Source organism: Scyliorhinus canicula, chromosome 8 (genome assembly GCF_902713615.1).
Source record: "Scyliorhinus canicula chromosome 8, sScyCan1.1, whole genome shotgun sequence".
NCBI lineage: Eukaryota > Metazoa > Chordata > Chondrichthyes > Carcharhiniformes > Scyliorhinidae > Scyliorhinus > Scyliorhinus canicula.
Window position 1 is genome coordinate 43,605,382 of NC_052153.1, and position 22,707 is coordinate 43,628,088.

At 47.9% G+C, this 22,707-nt stretch overlaps 1 protein-coding gene across 2 annotated transcripts in view; it reads left to right on the top strand.

The window, feature by feature from the left end:
- The window catches only part of adamts3 (ADAM metallopeptidase with thrombospondin type 1 motif, 3), a 274,671-nt gene that overhangs the window by 38,668 nt on the left and 213,296 nt on the right, over positions 1-22,707 (top strand). For both annotated transcript variants that reach the window (XM_038804456.1, XM_038804457.1), the window contains exon 4: positions 15,421-15,580. In XM_038804456.1, the coding sequence (XP_038660384.1) occupies positions 15,421-15,580 (160 nt within the window). The remainder of the gene's footprint in view (positions 1-15,420; positions 15,581-22,707) is intronic.

Consider the following 22,707-nt stretch of genomic DNA (forward strand, 5'->3'; position numbering starts at 1 on the left):
CCCGGATGGGACGAGCGGCCTGCCATTCCCGACGGCGGCAACCACACCAGGTCACTGCTGTCGTGAACATGGTGTGCCAGGTAAGTGTAGGGCCTGGGGGGGGCGGATCGGGATCGAGCTCCACGACCGTGCTCGGGAGGGGACTGGCCCGCGATCGGTGCCCACCGATCATCGGGCCGGCGTCTCAAGGGGACGCACTCTTTCCCCTCCGCCTCCCCGCAAGATCAAGCCGCCACGTCTTGCGGGGTGGCTGAGGGGAAAGACTGCAACCGCGCATGCGTGGGTTTGAGCTGTCCAACCCGCGCATGCGCGGCTGACGTCATTAGGCTCCGCCGCGGCGTCATTCTTGGCACGCCGGGCCTTGAAGCCAGGGACAAGGCCCGGCCGCCGAGTTTCTCGGTACGGCCCGCCTATCCCCCCGGGTAGGGGAGAATAAGGGGCCGGGAGAGGCTTCCGACTCCGTCGTGAACCTCTTCAGGTTTCACGACGGCGTCGGGCCTTGCGGAGAATTCATTTTCAGTTTTTATTTCCAATTTCCAGCATCTGTAGTATTTTGCTTTTATTCCGCATGCTTTGCTTAGGCTGAAATAAAACAGCTAATACCATGTTCCATAATGTATAGAACTGGAACCAATCTTTACTCGCTTTTCTAAGCGTTTGTTTACTAAGTTACACATCACAACAGTAATAATAATAATCATGTATTGTCACAAGTAGGCTTCAATGAAGTTACTGTGAAAAGCCCCTAGTCGCCACATTCCGGTGCCTGTTCGGAGAGGCTGGTGCGGGAATTGAACCCGCGCTGCTGGCCATTACAAGCCAGCTGTTTAGCCATACACCTGCCAACTCAACAACTATCATTTTAGTCTGTGTATATTTCTGGGAGCACAAATGAATCATTTATGCCCGTAAGTGCCCACCGCCTGCATACAATTAAACATAAAATTCAATGAACTAAACGTTTTTCTCACCTCGTAATATCTGCCTTCAGAAAGATCGAAGTAGCACATGAATGTAAAACACAGAGATCCGGTTCACAGCAGAAGGCGGTTTCGTTGTTACACTTGATGTCTTAGTTGACGAGTAGCGGAGGTTGACTCCCACAAGATGCAGGTGACTGGACTGCTTAAGGAAGTGATCTCCACCACGATGGCTGGACCCACATATCTGAGAGCCACTATCAGTGGCTCAATCTTGCAGTACTCTTTGGTTCCATTATAATGAGGTTTAACCTCTGAGCCTCGTTCCACACCATTCGGGCACAGTGTATGCACCCTCGGTCATGCATGCCCAGAGGTGTACTCACTAGTGCTTTAAAGCCATGTGTGAAGCAGGCTCAATTCATGCAGTTGGCAGTGTCTCCTGTCAACTGGCAGGGAACAAGTCAGGGCTGCTCAATGTTTTAACTTTGCTCAGTGACTCCCTGCAGTACTGCAAGTGAGATTTGGAGTGGAGGGTTGGGGCCTGTATGTCACTGCATTACCCATGACATTGCTTTTTATGAACAGCTTAGGCACATATGGTTAGAGTAAAGTTGAGCATCCAAAATAATTACAAAATCAAAATGGTGCTGTACCTAAAAGCAGGATGCAGATTGAGAATGATTGTTTTTCGGACTGTGACTGTGAGCAGTTGTTCCAGCGGTGAATAATACGTTTCCATGTTTTTCCCTTTCATACATGACAGACAGCCTTCTGTGCTTCTGAAGGTTTCTGTCTGCATCTTGGTGGTGGGATTCAGCAGGTAAACCCAAAGAAAGTCACGCGCAGGTCCTGCTTAAACACGGCTCAGTCCCACACCCGAGATAGTGAAAGGTGCCAGTGTTTAAGTTGAACCTGTTTTTGCAGTGTAACTCCACTTTGTTAATAAATGCACATTTATACCAGCTTCTTAAAATGTTTGGACTGAATGACCTGTCTCTGAAAGTTGGCCCCTCTGGCTGAATCCCACATGTATGTGTTGGCAGGGCTGCAGTGTCTGGCTGGCTGACACTGATTCTGGGATATGAAAGCTGATGGAACACAGAGCTCTTGATCCTTTTCAGAATGATTTTATATTTGGGTTAATGTCCCAGTGCTGTCTTGGGCACCTGTGATTCCTCGAAAACATTTTACCAGCACTGTGAAAGTGATTTCCTGAGGAGAGAATAGCAGCAGGAATTAACGCTAGCATTTGTAATGACCAATTCAGGCACATCTTTTGCTAATTACATTCATAATTTCATGCAGCAGACCTATGTAAACCTAGGAGTTAAGTATTCAACTGTAACTTTCAATAGAGTTGCATTTATATTGAAAAGGAGTGTTTGTCTTGCCTGGGGGAAGATCAGGAGAGTGGGCCTAATTAGAAAATTCTTTCAAAGAACCAACACGGGTTAGATTGGCCGAATGGCCTCCCACGTCATTGTATGGAGCTGTGATTCTATGTGCAATTTATTTTTTTAGAAAATATTTTATTGAGGCATTTAGAATTTTAACATTTTAAACAAAGAGACCCAACCCACCCCTCAAGGCACAGACCCTAACTACCCATACATTAGATTCCCTATTAGATTTGTCACTTCCATGCCTCTTTCTTCCCCTCACCCCCCACGACCACTGGGCTCCCAGATCTTCCAACACTCCAAATAATGCCACCTCTGGACTCTGAGTCATCTTCCCTTCCAATACCTCTGACATGACATCGGAAAATCCCTGCCAAAATCCCCTTGGCCTCGGACACGCCCAAAACATATTTACATGGTTCGCAGGACTTTCCCTACATGTCCTCCACCTGAAACCTACTCATCCGGGCCACAGTCATATGAGCCCTGTGGACCACCTTGAATTGGATCAGGTTGAGCCTGGCGCACGACGAGGATGCATTGACTCTCCTTGGGGCCTCCTACCATAACCCGACTTCCAACTCCCCTCCCAACTTCTCCACCCACTTCCTCTTCACCTCCCCTATTGGAACCCCTTCCCACTCCATCAGTTCCTTATATATTTCCGAGACCCTCCCCTCCCCGACCCCTGTTTTTGACATCACCTTATCCTGTAGTCCCCTCAGTGGGAGGCGAGTGAAGCCCGGGATCTGCCTCCGGACAAAATCCTGCACTTGTAAGTACCGGAACCCATTCCCTCGGCAACCCAAATACCTCCTCTAGCTCCTCAATGGAATGATCTCCAAATCTCTCGATCCCTGCCCGCTGTCACCACCTGAAGCCCCCCCTCCCCCCCCTCCCAGAGCGAACCGGTGGTTATCACAGATCGGTGACCACACCGACGCCCCCTCCAGTCTCATGTGCCGAGGTGATTTTCTTGAGAACAAATTTTGGGATTCTAGCTATGATAATTCTTTTTCTTGGGCCCCATCCAGTTTGTTGACTTTGCAAAAGTCCTATAACAATTGGCTCTTCCAATGATTCTATGTGTCAGAAAAGAACCATGGGTGGAATTCTCCAACCCGGCATCAATCCCGCCCCAGCCGTGTCCCCAAATCTCCGCCCCCCCCCCCCCCCCCCCCCCGAGATTCAGCCTCTCCCGCCAACGTGGTTTAAACCACTTTTCTTACCGGCGGGATTGGCGACACGGGTGGGCTCCGGGATCCTGGGTGGGGGCGTGGGGCGTTCTGACCCCGGGGGGTGCCCCCACGGTGGCCTGGCCCGCGTTCGGTGCCCACCGGTGGGCGGGTGGGCCTGTGCTGTGGGGGCACTCTTTATCTTCCGCCCCCACCATGGCCTTCACCATGGCGGAGGCGGAAGAGACCCCCTCCCCTACGCGTGCGCCGGTATGACGTCAGCAGCTGCTGACGCACCGGCGCATGCGCGGACTTTCGGCCCCAGCTGGCGTGGCGCCAAAGGCTGTTCACGCCAGCCGGTGGAGTGGGAACCACTCCGGCGTGGGCCTAGCCCCTCAATGCGAGGGCTTGGCCCCTAAAGGTGCGGCGAATTCCGCACTTTGGGGCGTCCCGACGCTGGAGTGGTTCACTCCACTCCGACACGCCGGGGGACGACGTCCCCCGCTGGGTAGGGGAGAATCCCGGCCCATGTTTGTGATAGATCTCCACTTGATTTCTAGCATGGCATGTCGCTAAATGTGAGCGCACCTTAGAGATGATCTTGTGTTATTAAGTCTCAGGAGATGAGATTTGGATGCTGCAATCGTGTTAGACTCCCACCTCCACTCCATTATGAACGCTCACTGGACAGAAACAAGGACCACTGATTTAAACAAATCCTTTTGTAACCCTGATCCTGACTCGTGCTTCCACTCAGCGAGACTCAAAATTATACTCGGTGATCAGTTCGGATGTAAAACATTTAAATAAATAAATAAATAAATAAATGAATAAATTTAGAATATCCAATTATTTTTCCAATTAAGGGGCAATTTAGAGTGGCCAACCTACCTACCCTGCACATCTTTGGGTTGTGGGGGTGAAACCCACGCAGACACGGGGAGAATGTGCCAACTCCACACGGACAGTGACCCAGGGCCAGGATTTGAACCCGGGTCCTCAGCGCCGTAGGCAGCAATGCTAACCACTATGCCAACGTGCTGCCCAGTTCGGATGTAAAACATGTTAGCAGGAATAGTTAGAGAAGCTGTGAACTGGCTCTCCTCTATTCAACCTCTTTGGTTGGTCACAAGAAAGGTTAATGATTCTTTTTTCGCGAGGATATGTCTTTTCCAAATCGGAACTATTAACTGTTTAAGCTGTGAGCAATAAGAGCCAATGTAACAAGGTTTTCTTAAGTTAAAGAATGAGTAGAATTATTAACCACCAAAACCGAGAAAAATAATAAAAGCCATCATAAATAATTTGGCCTTCCTAAAATCAGTCAAGCCCACACACTGTAAGAGTCCTTCTGTTTTTTTTCCTTTGTTCTTATTTCTTTTATGTTATTTTATTATTTTGGTCTGTGGACCCATAATCAGAATGTGCCTTTAAGCAGGAGACTCCAGATTGAAGCAGTCTGCTTGTCAGGACACTGTTTTCCCAGGCACCGAGTGGAGCTTAGGAGGCAGGTTTGGAGGTAGTCAGGTCAATTGGTTAACTGGCAACTGATGGGTTGGCCAGGGACGGTGTTCTGCCTGACAGCAGTCAGTGACTGGTTCCTACGTGAAGCTTTCTGAGAGAATTGGGCAGAAGCGTTTAGATCTTGGAAGTGAAAAGAATGCCTTGCCTCTGCTGCTTGCTGGAGTGAAAGAACTGCTTTAGAACATAGAACATAGAACGATACAGCGCAGTACAGGCCCTTCGGCCCTCAATTTCATTCTAGTTATGAAATTGAGTGCCTGGCACATCCTTTTGCTGTGAACCTGGAATGATGCTGCGTCTGCAGCGAAGGTGACAACCTTGGCAGAGAAAACCATCTTAAGCCTAGAGGGAAGAAGTACCAAACTGAAAGCCGGACTTCAGAAAAACACTAACTGGAAATCATCCCAGTACGTCAGAGATCGTTATCCTTTTATTTTTATTAATCTTTTCGTTTGCTTTCCATCACCCTTTCCCCTCTGTTTTATGTCATGTGCGTATGTATGTAGCGAATGGGGTGAGTTAGGAACGGTGAGGTTGGGAAAGGGTAGTAGATAATCAGTTACATTTTCTGTCAGTTTAATTATAACACTGTACATAATTAAAGGTTACTTGTGTTTAAGTTATAAACCTGGTGACTGTAATTTATTGGACTCAACCAAGGATCATCAGTATTTAAAATAAAATATAAGTTTACCTGTTTTGCAACTCCAGGTCAAGTGGAGCTGGAATTGTCATTGTCTGCACACTAGTCCAGGGTGTTGTGACAACACATATGCGAACACACACCAGAACTAAGGAGTGTTAGAGTCCAATAAAGAAGAGGTTAAACAATATATGGCTAAGTGTCAATCTTAAATGCTGAGACTGATTTAGGTTGATTTAGGTTCGATGAGGTCAGATGCGGGAGGTGTTGTAACTATTACAAGATCTCGATTCTTTGGTAGGTTTCTGGTAGAGTTGACGTTTCGAACCAGGTGATACTCTTATTATAAAAGTGAGTGAGCGGGAAAGAGAGCAGCCTTCAGCCTGTTTTACTCTGCTGAAGGCGATCTTGACACTACCTGTGTCATCGACTATCTTTCTCTCAAGTGGCAGGGCAGCTTTGCCTTGAAATACTTCACCCGTTGTGTATTTCCAATGACTTTTGGTGGGTCTGCCTGTGACCGCCATTGTTTCAATATCCAGTACTTTAATGCCTCTTCCCTAGGCAGTTATGAGTTTTGATGGGAAATGTCTGTCTCTTCACACTATCCTGTGGAAGATCTATTGGTTTCCTCCCCTTCACCGTAGAATGTGGTCTTGCAATTTTAATCAGTTTGCTCTGTCTTAATTGAAATTGCAAAATGTCCAGTCAGCTGAAAGTTGAAAAATCATTTTCAAAAATAAAGGAGCCTGGGCTTGTGACAAATGGTTCTTTTAATGAACACTGGAATGGACTGTATCAGTGATTTTCTTTCCTGAACAGTTCTCACATTGAGACAGATTCTGCTCTGCTGCCAGCAGTCTGACAGAAATCCTGGCCGCGATTCAACAGAAAAATTTCAAAGTCCAGTTTTGGGCACTTTGGACGAGGTGGTTTGCAGCGGCCACGTTGGTAAACTCACGGTCCATATTCAATGGCACTTCGTGCCAAAAATGAGCCCCCATGAGATTCTAGACATTGCTGGCTCCCTCGCCGTCTCATTTGATCAACTCTCGCTTCAGCAGCTCGCCGCGAACAAGGAGGAGCTGCTGTCAAATGCTCACAGTCGAGTCGAGCATGGCAGCATGCAGATCTGCTCCTCGCTTACCTGGCCAGGCCTCTCGACGCTGTGGGTGAGAGGCAGGCCACCCTGCTCCCCAAAGGGAGTCGGAGGGTCAGCAACACCACTTGGGAGGCAGTGACAGCGACTGTCAGTTGAGGCCACATGAGCAGGAGGACCAATGTGCAATGTAGGAAGAAGAGAAATGACTTCACTGAGTTGCAAGGGTAAGTTACCACCTCTCTCCTAGCATCAATTCCGCCTGCCTTGCCCCCCCCCCCCCCCCCCCCCACCACAAATCAGTGGCTGACACCTTTCACCTGCCCCACATCTGATCTTTGTGCTTGTTCCTCTGAACCCCCTGGCACCCACCGGCACAACCTCTTCATGTCTGGGGCGGTGCTCACATATGCCACCTGCTATAGACCCCCTGACCCAACAAGCGTGCGGCTCACAATGTCCTCTCTTTATTCCCCATGGGAGAAAATAGCCCATAATAAACATGAAAGGGTGAAGATGGGGTGTGGAGCCACAGAGATTTGAGTCCTCACCCCTTGTGAGGAATGGGCCCTGGAAATCGTGGGATTTCCTAAGGAGAGAGCAGTCACCGACAGCGAGATTGGCCTGTGCCAGAGAAGTGACTGACCCTTCACCCAGATGAACTGTCTCAAGTGAATAGTTCATGTCAAACAAAATTATCCTCTCGCTGATCGCATGTCTGTTGTCTTGTACGATCTGATAATGCCGGGCCACCTGGAGTCATTCCCGGCACATCCCACACCCACCACCAGTCAAGATACCACCTCTTGAGGAAGGCTCCGAGAAGACCACCATAGAGGTGTCACAGCTATCAGTCCCACCTTCTGCCAGCGCAAAGACACACACCTCAGTGAGTGACATTACTGGACAGGCATCTGGGCACAATCTGGTGAGCACTACACAGTTGTTGATGCACATTAGGTGAAGGCAGGAACATCCAAGGGAGACAGAAGTTGGAGGTCTGCTGGATTCCAGGACAGGACTCAACTGGGTCCCAGTCGGATGCCGAGCCTCTGGACAAGGTTCTCTCAGAGCTGATGCAGATGATAGGCCACAGCAGTGACATTCAGGATGTTATATCAGTGACATTCCAGTGAGTGCGTAGCCGATTGGAGGAGTCCCACAAACTATGGGTGCAAGACATGATGCCGACAACGTGTGTTACCAAGGCCAACACTGCTAGGGTGGTGACCGCAGTGGAAAACTTGGAGCACGATGTCCGTGTCTTGAGTGGTGGTGTCCAAGGCATGGCTCAGTCTGTGATAACCATGGCTTGAGGGCCTCGACATCATGTCCCTGTAGCTGCAGAGGGATGTCTTCTAGACGCAGATGGACACTGCTGAGGGACTGCAGAACATGGCCCGGCCACTGAGGAGCATCGCTGAGTGTGTCGACACCATGGTGTAGACAATGGGGAGCCGCCAGGACTGGCAGAGCCAGATGATGTAGAGGCCTCTGGAGCTCACTCCAGCTGCCCCGCTATCCCATGGAGTCCCCCAGGACCCTACGGACACCGTCGGGGAGGAGGAATTGTTAAAGGCTAACTCGGAGCCTGCCATCAAGGAGACAATGGTGGTTTCCAGTTCTTCTGAATTCCCTTCCTGACACTGGCACAGATCGGGGGCAGTGGGCAGAATAGGGTGGCAAAGCGACGCCAGTGACACCGGTAAGTCGGCCTGTATCCCCCAGCTACAGCACCTCCAGAGGACATGAGTCAAGGGCATCAAAGGCCACAGGGCACAGAAAGCAGCAGGCTCCCTCAACTTCTGATGTGCATCCTGGGGGACACCTGGATGTAAGACTGGACCACAGAAGATGAAGAAGAGAGAGGAACACTGAGTGGGCATTGCTGGGGGGTCACTATCTTTAGCTGGGGTGAATGGAAATCTGTCATGGTAAAATGTTCACTTTTAAAATTAAGATTAAAACATGTAACACCTGATACATCCGAAGCCTCTGTTACATTAATCTTCGCAGCATACCCTTGGAGAGGGGAACAGGATGGTCGGGGAGCAGGGGGTGTGATGGGGGGTGGGCAGGCTATTTGGGGTGGGGGGGGGGGGGGGGGGTAGGGAGGGAAATTAGGGATATTTGGGGATGGGGAGGAAAACTGGGGGGGGGGGGGGTGGAAGCTGAGCTGATGGACAGAACCTGTTCCTAGGAGAATCTGCAGATGTTGAGAGCTCCCTGGTCCTCTTTGCATGTCGGACCCTTCCCCTCCATTCTCTCCGTGACTGTCTCCTTCTCCTCTGACGAGCTTCACATCCCTCTTCCTCCTCCTCTTCCTCGTCCTCCAGCATGTTACCCCACTGCTGTGGCAGATTGTGGGGGGCATAGCAGATCACCACAAAGTGGGAGACTCTCTGTGAAGTGTACTGCAAGGCAGTACAGGCATTGAAACCACATTTTCAGCAAGCTGATGCATCGCTCCAGTGAAGGCAAGAATGGTAGCTTGGGCTTCAGCTTCGGTCTCCGACCTCTGCACTGCGTCATCAGCTAAATCATCATCCTGGGGTGGTCCTCTAAAACGCCAGGGATCTCGAGTGCCCCAGGATTTAGCTGTCATGCACGCTCCCTAGGCAGTGGGCACGCGCACACGCATGATACGGAGGCGGTGGCTGCACCCGATCTGCACATTGGGAGTGGAACCCCTTCCTGTTAATACAGGGCACTCCCTGATGCCCCGGTGCTCGTAGGGCGATGTGTGCCATCAATTTCCCCCCATGACTTGCGGCATCTTGGCGATGGCAGCAAACCCTGAAGCCTGTGCACCCTTGGTGGGTCTGGATTGAAAATCCAATCTCGCACATGTAGGTCGTTGTGAAGGGCAGAAGCAACAAAATGCTTGTTTAAGCATCACTGGAGACTCCTCGGAGACGCTATTCCTGAATTCTGACTTGTGGCGTGTTTTTAATGTACTGTCACAGGTGAGGCACTGATGTTCAGTATCTTCATTTGGAGTCGGCTGCAAGTTAATTGACTCTGGGGTCTCAAACTCGGAAGGATTTTTCAGGGATTCTTCTCTCTCAAAATCTGAAACTTCTCCACGTAACTGTTCAATGCTTCATAAATCTCTGCACCAGTAACGCTGGTTGGTAATATCGGGCAACACAGCAAATCCTCAACAAATTCATTGTGCCAAATATACCTAACGTAAACTAGCAAGGTTGCACAATCTGAAACTTCTCTACTTTCATCTAGTTGTATTGAGAACTCCTGCGCTGATTTTAAACGAGAAATAAGCTGGGCTTTTAAATTCTCAGCAGTATCTCAAATTTGGCGAGCCACTCTGTTATCACAAACTGAAATGCGTTTCACTTTTTCAGCTAATGTCTCATCTAGGATCGTATGAGCCATGTCTAATGCTGCAGGGAGAATTAATCTGTTTCAGTTTGGTATTTTCTCGTTCGTTACAAAGTAAGCTACCATGTAAGAGGCTAATTGTACTTTGTCATTCAATGTAACATTTCTGCTGAGGACTTCAGCTGATGATTTAAGTTCTTGCTGCATTCTTTGTCCTCAAACTCGCCATGCTTAGTCTTCAACTGCCTTTGAAGTTTTGAGGGTTTTAAACTTTCATTTGCCAGCACTTCCCTGCAGATAATACACATTGGCTTTTCATCTTGATTTGCATTGGCACAATTAATAAAGTCATACCGTTGTTGGAGGGAAGTAATACTCAAGAATCTTTTCTCGACCGCGTGGAGTTGTAAAAGTTGTGTTTATTTGGAATTGCTGTGTGCACACAGGAGAGACAAATTCTGCTGCTACCCTTAGCTCGCAAGAGTCAGCTCTGATCATATTCAGAGTTACATGCATTAATATTTAGTTTCAAGTAGGCATTGACGTCATCGATTCATTCGGAACAATACAATGAGATCAGTGTGCATATTTTCTGGGCCCTTTATTGGGAAAACGAACAGCTAATACAATGTTTCTTTACAATCTCCTGAATTTTGTTCAACATATTTCCCTTAACCTGAACTCCTTGATTGAGTGTTAATGTGTTTTTATTTCCTGCTCTGGGCTGGACAATCAATCTCTTACAGACAGACTGGAGTCATGGGCCGGGATTCTCCGACCCGGCGCCGGACCCTGGGGGGAGTGCTCGGGGGCTATGGCGGAGAATAGGCATGGTTACCACTGCTGGGCATGGGTGAGGTGTGCTGGTGGGTGCCTGGGTGTGCTGGGGCACATGCCCGGTATTGTGCTGGGGGGGATGTGGGATCCCAATCTCCGTATTTTGAAGCGAGTGGTGTGCATCCATGCTCTCTGGATTTTGGTATACAGGATCGGTTGAAGAGCTGCTCCCTTTGTTATCAGGGAGCTGGCAGGCGCTGTCCAGGCGAATCAGCTAGCGAGATGTGAAGTTCATGGAACATCATTACTGGCCCCAGTTGCCATAAGATCCCAGTGGCGGTTTCACCGGGTCAACCGTCGGAAAGCACCCAGCAATTCTGGCTCGCCAACACACTTAGACACTTTTCCGTTCGGTTGTGTCTGCAGCCTTCAGTCAACTCATTGAAGGACCAACGACGCCTGTACACCTTGGACTGTCGCTGGCCTCCCCTTCTGGGTCCCTCCTTCACGGGCAGCTGGGTCTTCAGGGTGTATGACAGCCCCCTCGGGACGGGATGCTACCCCCTCCAGCCTGTGTTGGCCTCGCTGCCGTCTCCGTCATCTGCCTGCCTCTGCTGCCATGGGATTGATTTCAGCAGGCGTTGTTCAAACTATAAGGAATTGGAAATGGAGGTTAGGGCTTCCACCCTGGACCCTCACATGCCCCAACCTTCTTTCAGAGTGCTATCCAGTGAGCCTGTTGTGCTGGCAAACCTTGCTCTGTACACTCACCCCCACCCACATCCGGAGCCCCTGGACCCCATACCTCTGTCAGGAATATTGGGGAGACCATGCTCATCTGCCCTCCGCTCATCCACACGCTTACCCTTTGGTCGTGAGAAGATCCAACGTGTTGAAGGCCTGCTCTTCAGTGTTTGATTGTTGGCAGCTACCTCTATAGTGCTGACTCTGCTATTGTTCAGGCACACTGTTCAGACATCAAAGGTTGCTGGGCATGCAATGCACTAATCCTCCTCCTGAGACATGGCATGTGTGCCCTCGAGGAGGCATTTGATAGTTGAGGAGTATGAACTGCTATCACAATCAACAAGGATAATTCATTTGAAACTGCCCTCAGTTGTGAAGCTGAAGGCTACTCACCGTCAAAGGGAGTGAAATTGAATTTCAGGATAGAAGCTGCAAGAAGGCTCTGCCCTGGGTTACTTTGATGGGACAGACAGGCTGCAGCTGTGCTTGCCCCTGTTATGGGGCTTCACAATATTTAAAGGTGGCTTGAAAGTCTCACAGACAAGAAGCCCCTCACCCCTCCGGCCCAGGGGCTGGAATGCTCCTGCCCCTCGACATTGACCAAGCACAACTCCCTTGATTGAGGATTCATTTCCCCTGAGCACAGAGGCAGCGTGACTTCCCACTGGCGAGTCAGGTAATTCCCGGGAGGTCGCTGTATTTGATTTCAATCTCGTTAATGAGATTGAAATGAAGGTTAATGATATTCCTGCCACTTTTGGGCGAGATTCGGAACTCGCCATCGGGAGTGGGTCGGGTGAATCGCAAAATGGTTTGCGCCCAGTGCGAATCTCCATTATGGCCTTTCCCGCTATTCATCCAACGTGGTGGTAGAATCACACCCCCTATTTATGTGAGTAAATGGAGCTTCTGGATAGTGGCAGAGCAGGAGAAACTCAGCACAAATTTCCAGTGACTATATTTATTCTAACCCATTTTTATCAATATTGCAACAAGTTGTATCTTAACTGAATATTCACGGTCTCAAAAACTAATTGCCTGTGCCATTCATCGGAAGCTTGCCAAATGTGGACTTTCCTTGAGCCTGATTGTTTCGGTAGAAAGGTCAATAGATTTGATCTATTCACATCGCAGTGAATCACTCGGGCTCCTTCATAACACCTCATGAACTCCTAATCTCCAACATTGGGAAGCAGCTAATCTCCAACACCGAGAAGCACAAGGGCTGCTCCTGCATGGGAACTCTATCATCTCCCAGTCACATGCCATCCTGATTTGGACATCGTTCCTTCACTGTTGCTGGGTCAAATTCCTAGAAATCTCCACCCAACAAAATTGTGGGTCAACCTTCATTATACAGATTGTAGCAGTTCAAGGTGAAGGCTCACCATAAGGTTCACAGGAATGGGCCATGCTGGTATTCGCTGCAACGCCCAGATTCAGGAATGCAAAAAAAGGACTTGTTGTGCTTCAGTTATTATGCAGGAAAATGAACAAGGGATTGTGCGGTAACTTGGCAACTGCAGAGAGTATACCCAATCATGTCCGTGATGAAAGGGGCAACTGTGACATTTAGCTTGGAAATACCTTGTACGTGCAGCAATGATTGTGATCACAGGGGAAGTTTCAAAGCAAGTGAAGCGAACCATGACAGTAATTCATTTAAACTGTTGACATAAAAGTAATGGAGTGAATGCAAGAGTAATGCAAGGTGTAACCCATGATGACTGTTGTTAAAAAGAAACTGATGAGGGAAATATTCCACTGGTGGCACCTGTATAGCTGGGGCATGGAGGGGGTAGGTGAGGAACTCAGCTGTGTATCACAGTGTTGGTGAGAGATTAATCTACACCAGGTGCTGTAGAGGTTTTTGATATAATCTGCTGCGATATGCAAGGTCTGTGATTTAATTTGCTCAGATTACATCTTGGAAAATTCCTATGGATGTGATTCAGCGACCCCGTGGCACCCTGTGTGGATTGGTCTCCGCACTGGATCTCTGAGCCTTGCGCTCATTTAAATATATGGACCACGAATCGCCTAGCGCCCGGGACTTACCGGCTTTACCTGGGAGACCTCGCCAGGGTGCCGTTCAGTACTGGTCCTGGAGGGGTCTCTCAGCCATTGGAGGCCCCAGAGTGGCAGGGAGCAGGGCAGGGTGGCACCCTTTGACTTGAGCCCGCTGAATTGCGCTCTATGAAAACAAAGCTTGCAAAACATCTGCTGACCAATCCCTTAAACATAGAGGTATAATTGCAAGGTGATTTATTCCATGTGTGGCAGGTCTCATGTCTCCGACAAGTCTCAACTTCAGGTTGTCTTTTGGAGAGTTGGTCCGTGTCTCTCTCTCTCTCTCCACTCGCTCTCGCTCTCCTAGTTCTATCCTGTACGGTCGTAAGCCTGAGTCCTCCACACCAGGCCTCCTCTCTAACAATTGTATGAAGCACACTAAGGTCATTTCAAATTATCTCACATTTTAATAGTGAACTGTGAGATCTACATATTCATGTAAATGAAAAATTGTTTGCCCGTGAGACCCCCTCTGGGAGTCCTCCGAGGAGTCTGCTACTGTGCTCAAGCTCAGAGTAAAGCAGCTGCTTTGAGCGTCTGGTGTCAGGCATATGAACAACCGAATGGGGCACAGTGGTTAGCACTGCTGCCTCACAGCACCAAGGATCTGGGTTTGATTCCGGCCTTGGGTGTGTGTGGAGTTTACACCTTCTCCCCGTGGCTGCGTGGGTTTCCTCCGGGTATGCCAGTTTCCTCTCGCAGTCCAAAGATGTGAATTGGTGATTAACAATGCTAAATTGTCCCTTGGCGTCCAAAGGCTCGGTGGAGTTAGGGGATGGGTGAGACAATGGGCTTCGGCAGGGTGCTCTTTCGGAGGGTCAGTTCACACTTGATGGGCTGAGTGGCATCCTTCTATGATTCTGTGCCCTTGCTGAGTGAATATAATGTCTTCAGTGAAGATTGTGCGATGAATTAATAATAAAAGGGGGAAATTTGCTGGGTTGGCGCCAGCCTTGTTTTAAAGATGGAACTCTCACCTCTGAAACAAAGTCCTGAGTTCAAGCCTTATTTCAGAAGGTTCGGCACCTAATCCAGGTTGATAAAGCTAAAAGAAAATCCAGCATTAAGCACCAGATCTATCATCTTGGAGTGGATTTTGGGAATGATGGAAAATTTAATTCCAGTTTTATCACAATTTTTTTGTCTATAGTTTAGAATCAATAATGTGAATTTATAGCGTGCTATATTATGGATAAAATAATTAGTCCGGCCTTCAAATTCAGAAATGTAATATTTTATGGAGATGCATAGAAATGTCCAGTGCAGAAATAGGCCATTTGGTTTGTATTTTTGTAGATGTCCAACTCATCCCTATAATTCTGCAAATGTTTACTTTACTTGTTCAAAATTCAATTCATTTTCAAAAGTTACTGCCGCATCTGGTTTGAGCACCTCAGACAGTCAGCATCAGGTCAACCTCTCCTCATCAGCAAATCTAATTATCTTAACTCTCTGGTTCCCAACCCACTCACCAATAGAACCAACTTTTCCCTGTTGACACCATCAAAACCCTCCCGAAGTTGTCCGAAGAAGAAAAATTAAAGAGCTCTAAATATTTTTAAGTCAAATTAAATGTGCAGATATTTTGAATTTGCATTTGAAAATAATCGGGTGAGTGCTTGTCTGTGGTTTAAATTTCTTTACCCTTTGCAATATTCACATTTGACTGAACAAACCTTCTTTGGACTTGTTTGTGAAACACTTTTGACTCTCTCATCAGGCTGGAATAATCCGAACGGACCAGGAGGAATATTTCATTGAACCACTGGAAAAGGGCAAACAAGCAGAGGAAGAAGAGAACGGCCGCATTCATGTGGTGTACCAGAGGTCAGCTGTGAAGCATTCAGATCCTGGAATCCTTGGCGACTCTTATCAAACAGGTTGGTATCTGATCTAACCTTTGGAATAAATGTTCATTCAGTGTGCTTGTTCATCTGAAAACAATTAAGTGCGCAGATGATGAGAGATGAAATCCAGCAAAGCGTCTTTATTCTCCTGAAAGGAGGAGTCGATGGTTTGTGGTAGTTAAAAAAGGCTATAAAACATGTTTCTGCAGCATGGGGAGTGCATCTCACACCAACAATGTGGTAATGAAGGAATTTTTCCATTGCATGTTTTTGTTCCAATAAATCCATAACAAAACGAGTGATTCCTTGTGCTGATGGAAAACCTCGAGCTTTATTGTTGCGACTGACCTGTAAAATGTTTCTCGACTCCGAAGGCAGCCATTGGGACCTCTTGGCAAAGTATATGATACGGAGACAAACAGCTCACTGACAATGGCACAGTTATGGGATGGGCAGTTATGGAAGTGGGAAATGGGATGAACATTCTTGGAATGAATACTCCTGGGGAGTGTGCTCAAAGGATAGGATTTCGAGAAATGGGCGTTCAAAGGAGGGGATGTTCATTGAACCATTATTCACGGGAGGTCTACTCATGGGTGTTCAAGGATGTTGAATGCGTTTGATGCTTATAATGTGGCTGTTTGTGGGAGGGTTGCTCATAGATTTGGCACTTAGAGAATGGGTGATCATATCTGCCATTCATGAGTGACATTTCTGACATCAGTCATGTATTAATAGTTACAAGCCAAGAGCCTATCCATAGATGATGACAAAACCCTTTTTATCTGGGCTTACAAATACATGTCTAAAGGGACATATTTGCTGGATAACCATTCTCTCTGCTAGGAAGGCCTGTGATCTAAGATGAAAATAGTTGCAGAGGACAACAATACAATTGTGCAACGGTCAACAAGTGTTTAGGTTGCATTTTGCCTGTTTGTAGATCTACTCTTTGTTGATTTGGCATCAGTGCATATACAATATCATTAAAAGTACTGAGGGTACTTCAAAGATCAGCAGCATTTTGCAATCTTATTCATACTTTCCAGCAGTTATTGCAAGATTCTGGCAGCACAGAGCACTTTATAAGGGTTTAATTTCCAGTAAATTGATGCCTGTGGACAGTATGACCTACAATTGGACATATTTACAATCACTGCACTGCATGCTACTTTAACGTCTTAGCATTTTCTCAGAACCAGATGTGTTGATGTTGGCAGCCTAGAAACATGGCTGACAGCAGAACATGTTTTGTGTGAGGATCAATGCACAAAGAGAGGTGCTTTACTGAAAATAAATTACATTTCAAGTATACAAAGGGTTCGGACGGCAGTAGGAAGAAATATGTCATGTGTACTCTGCCCAATGGCAAGTCCTTGGCTCATTGTCTGAATCCTAAGCTGTTTCCCTTGGCACTCGTCAGTGTCCGTGGTGGTGTGCGACTCGGGGGCAGGAAGAGGCGGAGGAGGCAGGTCCCAAGCTTACTTAAGCTGGAAGGGGATTTGAACCCACGCTGTTGGTATTATTCTGAACCATATGCTAAGTGACCCTAAAGAAAGTAAGGAAGGATATTGTAATAACCCCTACAAGACCCTCCGGGAGACCCTAATTGATCTCCCCATGGACTTTGTGGAATACGAGCTTCCCCGCTAGTGGGTGGAGTCGCCCCCAGCTGGGGTTCATAATTATCTTGCATAAAGGCCGTCCTGGACAGGGACCGGCACGTTGGTACGCCGACCGGGACCGATAATGTGTGTGTTTGCTGCATTAGCAGCTGTTTCCTTTGACTGTGAGTAAACAAGTGTTTACTCGACTACTCTGCATCCTGGGTCTTTAAAGATACAGTAATTATAAAAGGGGGTAAGGAATGATACAACATTGATAGGAAAAAATTATATATGGAATGACCGAGCAGCTAGCGAAAGAGTGGTGATAATAGGAAATATGTGAGAAAGATAATTTCTCAGTAATCGAAAGAGAAGGAAAAGCAGCACAAGGGGATGGGTTGAAACTATTTGGATCAATCTGAGTAAGTAGATGGGTGGGGGCAGTATTCCTGCTTGTACCTTGTACAGATGAACAGCTGGATGGGAAGCTGTTTGCCAGATAAAGAAACTGTTGGGCATTATACTGAACAGATTGCAACATCAGGGAGGTCAGGGCCAATTTGCAAAGAGGCAGTGAGACTACAGACAGATACACCGAGACAAACGAGCAACATTTAAAGATGGGAACTGATTTTTGGCGAAGAATCTTGTTGTGTTATGCTGCTTTGGATAACACAGGCTGCTACTTGATGCAGTCTTAACTAAAGGATGCTCCAGACTCTGAAGTGAGTTCAATGTCTTTATTGAACTATTAACACAGTTCTCAAATGAGTTTGACTCTGCTGATCTAACTGTAGTAACTCAGTCTAACTGTACCAGCTTGCTCTAAGCCATGTGCTGGGGTCTGATGCTGCTGATCAACCCTGTCTAACGCTCCTAGATGTCTGTCTGTGGAAAGAGGCAGAGTATGTGTGCCCTGTCCTTTTTATATGGGATGTGTAGTGCCCCCTTGTGGTAATGCCACATCTGGGTGTCCTGATTACCCATTGGTTGTGTCCTATTCTAATGACCCATTGGTTGTATGTTTGCATGTCATGACATCTCTGGTGTTCCCTCTAGTGGTTACTTAGTTGTCGTGTATTTACATTAACCCCTTGTGTATATACAGTGCTGCATATCAATACAAATCTCTTGCTAATATTAATAGGGAAAGCAGATTCATAAATGTGTCAAGAGGAAAATTGAAAGGATTTAAAACAATTATGCAGGATAGAGAATATTGGGTAGTATTTTCAGACTTTTTTGTAAGTATTGTCTTGGGTGGGAAAGGCTGGAGGGCAACACTTGGCGTGGGGGGGAGGGGGGAAGAGAAGGGAATGAAATGGGTTCCATGATGCCTTGCCAGTGGAGTCCACCCGGCCAGTAACATAAGCTGAAACAGAAGCCCGAGTTTTAAAAAAAAAACTAAAATAAACACACTTACACACTCACTCACACACACACACACCCCACACACACACTCCCTCCCTCCCTTGGCAGTGCCCCTGGTATTGGCAAAAGGAACCAAAGGAATGTTTCATCTCTATTAATAGAAAGAAGGTCAGGGTATAAGTAGGTCTATTAAGGAATAAATTGGTCGCCGATAATCAGGCATGGAGAATTTCTATTGAATGGATTCTTTACATCTTTGGGCCAATTAAATATCCTCACAGCTGTCTCCATTCTACCTCTCATAGTTTCATTGCTCTCTTCCTCTCAATTTCTATTCCCCACTATCTCATGAGCCAGAATTTTACCTTTGCTGTCCATAAGAGGGTCGTTTAGGAGTCTGGTAACGGCGGGGAAGAAGCTGTTTTTAAGTCTGTTTGTGCGTGTTCTCAGACTTTTGTATCTCCTGCCTAATGGAAGAAGTTGGAAAAGTTAAGCTGGGTGGGAGGGATCTTTGATTATGCTGCCCACTTTCCCCAGGCAGCGGGAGGTGTAGATGGAGTCAATGGATGGGAGGCAGATTCGTGTGATGGTCTCGGCTGTGTTCACGACTCTCTGAAGTTTCTCGCGATCTTGGGCCAAACAATTGCCATTTGAGGCTGTGATGCAGCCAGATGGGATGTTTTCTATGATGCATCTGTAAAAGTTGGTAAGGGTTAATGTGGACATGCCGAATTTCCTTAGTTTTCTGAGGAAGTATAGGCGCTGTTGTGCTTTCTTGGTGGTAGCGTTGACGTGGGTGGACCAGGACAGATTTTTGATGATGTGCACCCTAGGAATTTGAAGCTGTTAACCATCTCCACCTCAGCCCCATTGCTGCTTGCAGGGGTGTGTTCTTCCTGAAGTCAGTGACCAGCTCCTTCGTTTTGCTGGCATTGAGGGATAGATTGTTGTGGTTGCACTCCACTAGGTTCTCTATCTCCCTCCTGTATTCTGACTCGTCGTTATTCGAGATCTGTACCACTATGGTCATATCATCAGCAAATCTGTAGATGGAGTTGGAACCAAATTTTGCCACGCAGTTGTGTTTGTACAGGGGTATAGTAGGCGGCTAAGTACGCAGCCTTGCTGGGCCCCGGTATTGAGGGCTATTGTGGAGGAGGTGTTGTTTATTCTTGCTGATTGTGGTCTATGGGTCAGAAAGTCGAGACCCAGTTGCAGAGTGAGGAGCCAAGTCCTAGGTTTTGGAGCTTTGATATGAGCTTGGCTGGGATTATTGTGTTGAAGGCGGAGCTGTAGTCAATAAATAGAAGTCTGATGTAGGAGTCCTTGTTGTCGAGACGCTCTAGGGATTAGTGTAGGGCCAGGGAACTGCGTCTGCTGTGGACCGGTTGCGGCGGGATGCGAATTGCAATAGATCAAGGTGTTCTGAGAGTGTGGAGGTGATGTGCTTCATGACCAACCTCTCGAAGCAGTTCATTACGACTGAAGTCAGGGCCACCGGACGGTAGTCATTGAGGCACGTTGCCTGGTTTTTCTTTGTCATCTGTATGATGGTGGTTCTTGAAGCAGGTGGGGACCTCAGAGTAGGGACATGTCCCCAAACACCTCTGCCAGCTGATCCGCGCAGGCTCTGAATACACAACCAGGGATCCCTTACGGACAGTCTCCTTCCGAGGGTTCACTTTCAGAAAGACCGATCTGACTTCGGAAGCTGTGTAGGTGGGTATGGGTGTGCTATGGGCTGCTGGGGCAATCGACAGTGGAGCGTTGGTTTCCTACTTGAACCGAGCATAGAATGCATTTAGTTCATCGGGCGGGGGGGGGGGGGGGGGGCGCGCTGCGGCGCGCTGCTGCGCGCTGCTGCGCGCTGCTGCGCGCTGCTGCTGGAGATACTGCTCGGCTTTGCTTTGTAGCCCGTTATGTTGTTTAGTCCTTGCCATTACCGCCGAGAGTCTGTCTGTGACTCTAGCTTGGTCTGATATTCTCTCTTGGCATCTCGGATGTCTTTGCGGAGGTCGTACCTGGATTTCATGTATAGGTCAGGGTTATCTGACTTGACGCCTCAGACCTGTCCTTCAGTAGGGAGTCAATCTCGCGATTGAGCCATGGTTTCCTGTTGGGGAACGTACTTTCTTTGGCACGCAGTCGTCTACATTTGCTGATGAAGTCTGTGACGGTGGTAGCATACTCAGTTAAGTTGGTCGCTGAGTTCTTAAATATGGACCAGTTCACTGTCTCCAAGTAGTCACATAGGAGCTCCCTCTGTTTCCTTGGACCAGCACTGCATGACCTTCTCAGCTGGATTCTCCCGCTTGAGTTTCTGCTTGTATGCCGGGAGAAGGAGCACCGTCTTATGTTCTGATTTTCCAAAGTGCTTTCGGGGGATGTGACGGTAGGCGCCCTGGAGTTTTGAGTAGCAGTGGTCAAGAGTGTTGTTGCTCCTGGTGGGACAGGAGATGTGCTGGTGGAATTTTGGCAGTATACTCTTGAAGTTGGCCTTGTTGAAGTTCTCGACCATGATGAGCAAGGCCTCCGGGTGTTCTGTTTTGTAGTTATTTATAACTGTGTACAGTTCGCCCAGTGCCTCCTTCACTTCTGCCTGGGTGGGATGTAGACCGTTGTGATAATGGCTGAAGTGAACTCGCGTGGAAGATATAGCGTGCCTTCCTGATGTCATCGCATCGCTTGCGGTATTTTGTCGGTGGTCGCGCATGGAAATCGGACGTTCACCTGCCAGCAATTAAAGAGCCAATTCAGGCCATTAAAGCTCCAATTCAATGTTTTGAGTGATTCGTGCACTTTTACGCTTTGGCGCACAGGCCAGTCTGCATGCCTGTATTGACATTTCTCATTCATTCTGCTCCCAGAGTGGAATAAAAAGACCACCAGATTTTGGACAGGTTAAGAGTTTTGAATTAAGTTGTTTGTTGCTGAATTGTAGCTTGTTTTTGGAATATTATGGTTCATTTGGAGAATTCGAGGAGGGTTAACTATTTGCAGAGGCTTTCTGCATAATGGCCCCATCTTTGCTGAAACCTGTTCAGCCACAGGTCAGACATGGGGATTGTGTATTCAACTGGAGTGACCTCCTCAGAAGGGGAGGAGAGGGACAGGTGGCCAGTTGTCCTCAAGCATCATCCCAGAGTCTTCCCTCTGGACCGAAAAACACATCCAAAAGGGATGGTGGACCAGCAGGCTTTGCAAAGGAGAAGGGTCAGGCAAAGATGCCAATACCCAGCGGGTGGAGAGAGTGCAGCCAGCGATTATGCTAACTGGGCATGACAGAGGTTCAGTGCAGAAGATGGCTCTGCCACTCCAGAGAAACAGTCGCCTCTATCTGTGAAATGATCACTCTCTGAGGTTTCATTGCAATAGCAGGATTTCTGATAATTCAGGGAGCCATTGACTGCACACCTTTCCATCAAGGCACCAGCGGAGGAGCTGGGTGCTTTTGTGAGCAGAAAGGGCTTCCACTCTGAATGAACGGATTGTGTGTGACCACAAGCATGAGATACTGCAGGTTTGTGCCAAATATCCAGGAAGCTGCCGTGATGCTACTTCCTGCATCCAGTGCCTTCATAGCCCCAACACGGTTGGGTGGCTGGTTACTGGGTGATGTCCTATCAATTGTACTAAAGACTCGAATGGGTACAAGAGAGGCTTTATTACAGTTAGATGTTTATCCTCCGACTGCAGCTGGTAGAATGGCTGCTCAGGAGAACTCATACATATTTATACGGCTCCTTGTGGGCGGAGCTAGCCAGCAGGGGCTACCGGTGAAACTGTAGTACAGGTACTGCTGTACATCCCCCTAATACAGGCACACACACAATTACACAGTGGGTCACCACACTGGGGGACAAAGGGTATTTGGTAAAAATATGGCTGAAAACACTGCCACGACACAAGGACTCTTGCTGAGGAGAGCTGCAACTGTAGTCATGCCTCCACAAGGGCAATAATTGAGAGAACAATAGGCCTACTCGAGATGAGTTTCACTCAGGGGGTCAATGCAAATTCCCCCAGAATGGGTCTCCCTAATTGTAGCAGTTTTCCGTGCTCTACACAATCTGGCTCTCTCATGGGGGGAACCACTTGGAGGATGAAGACAGCAATGCTGTTCCAGAGGCTGCAAACAAAGAATCCAGAGCTGGGTCTGAGGTGGAGCCTGATCAGCCCCAG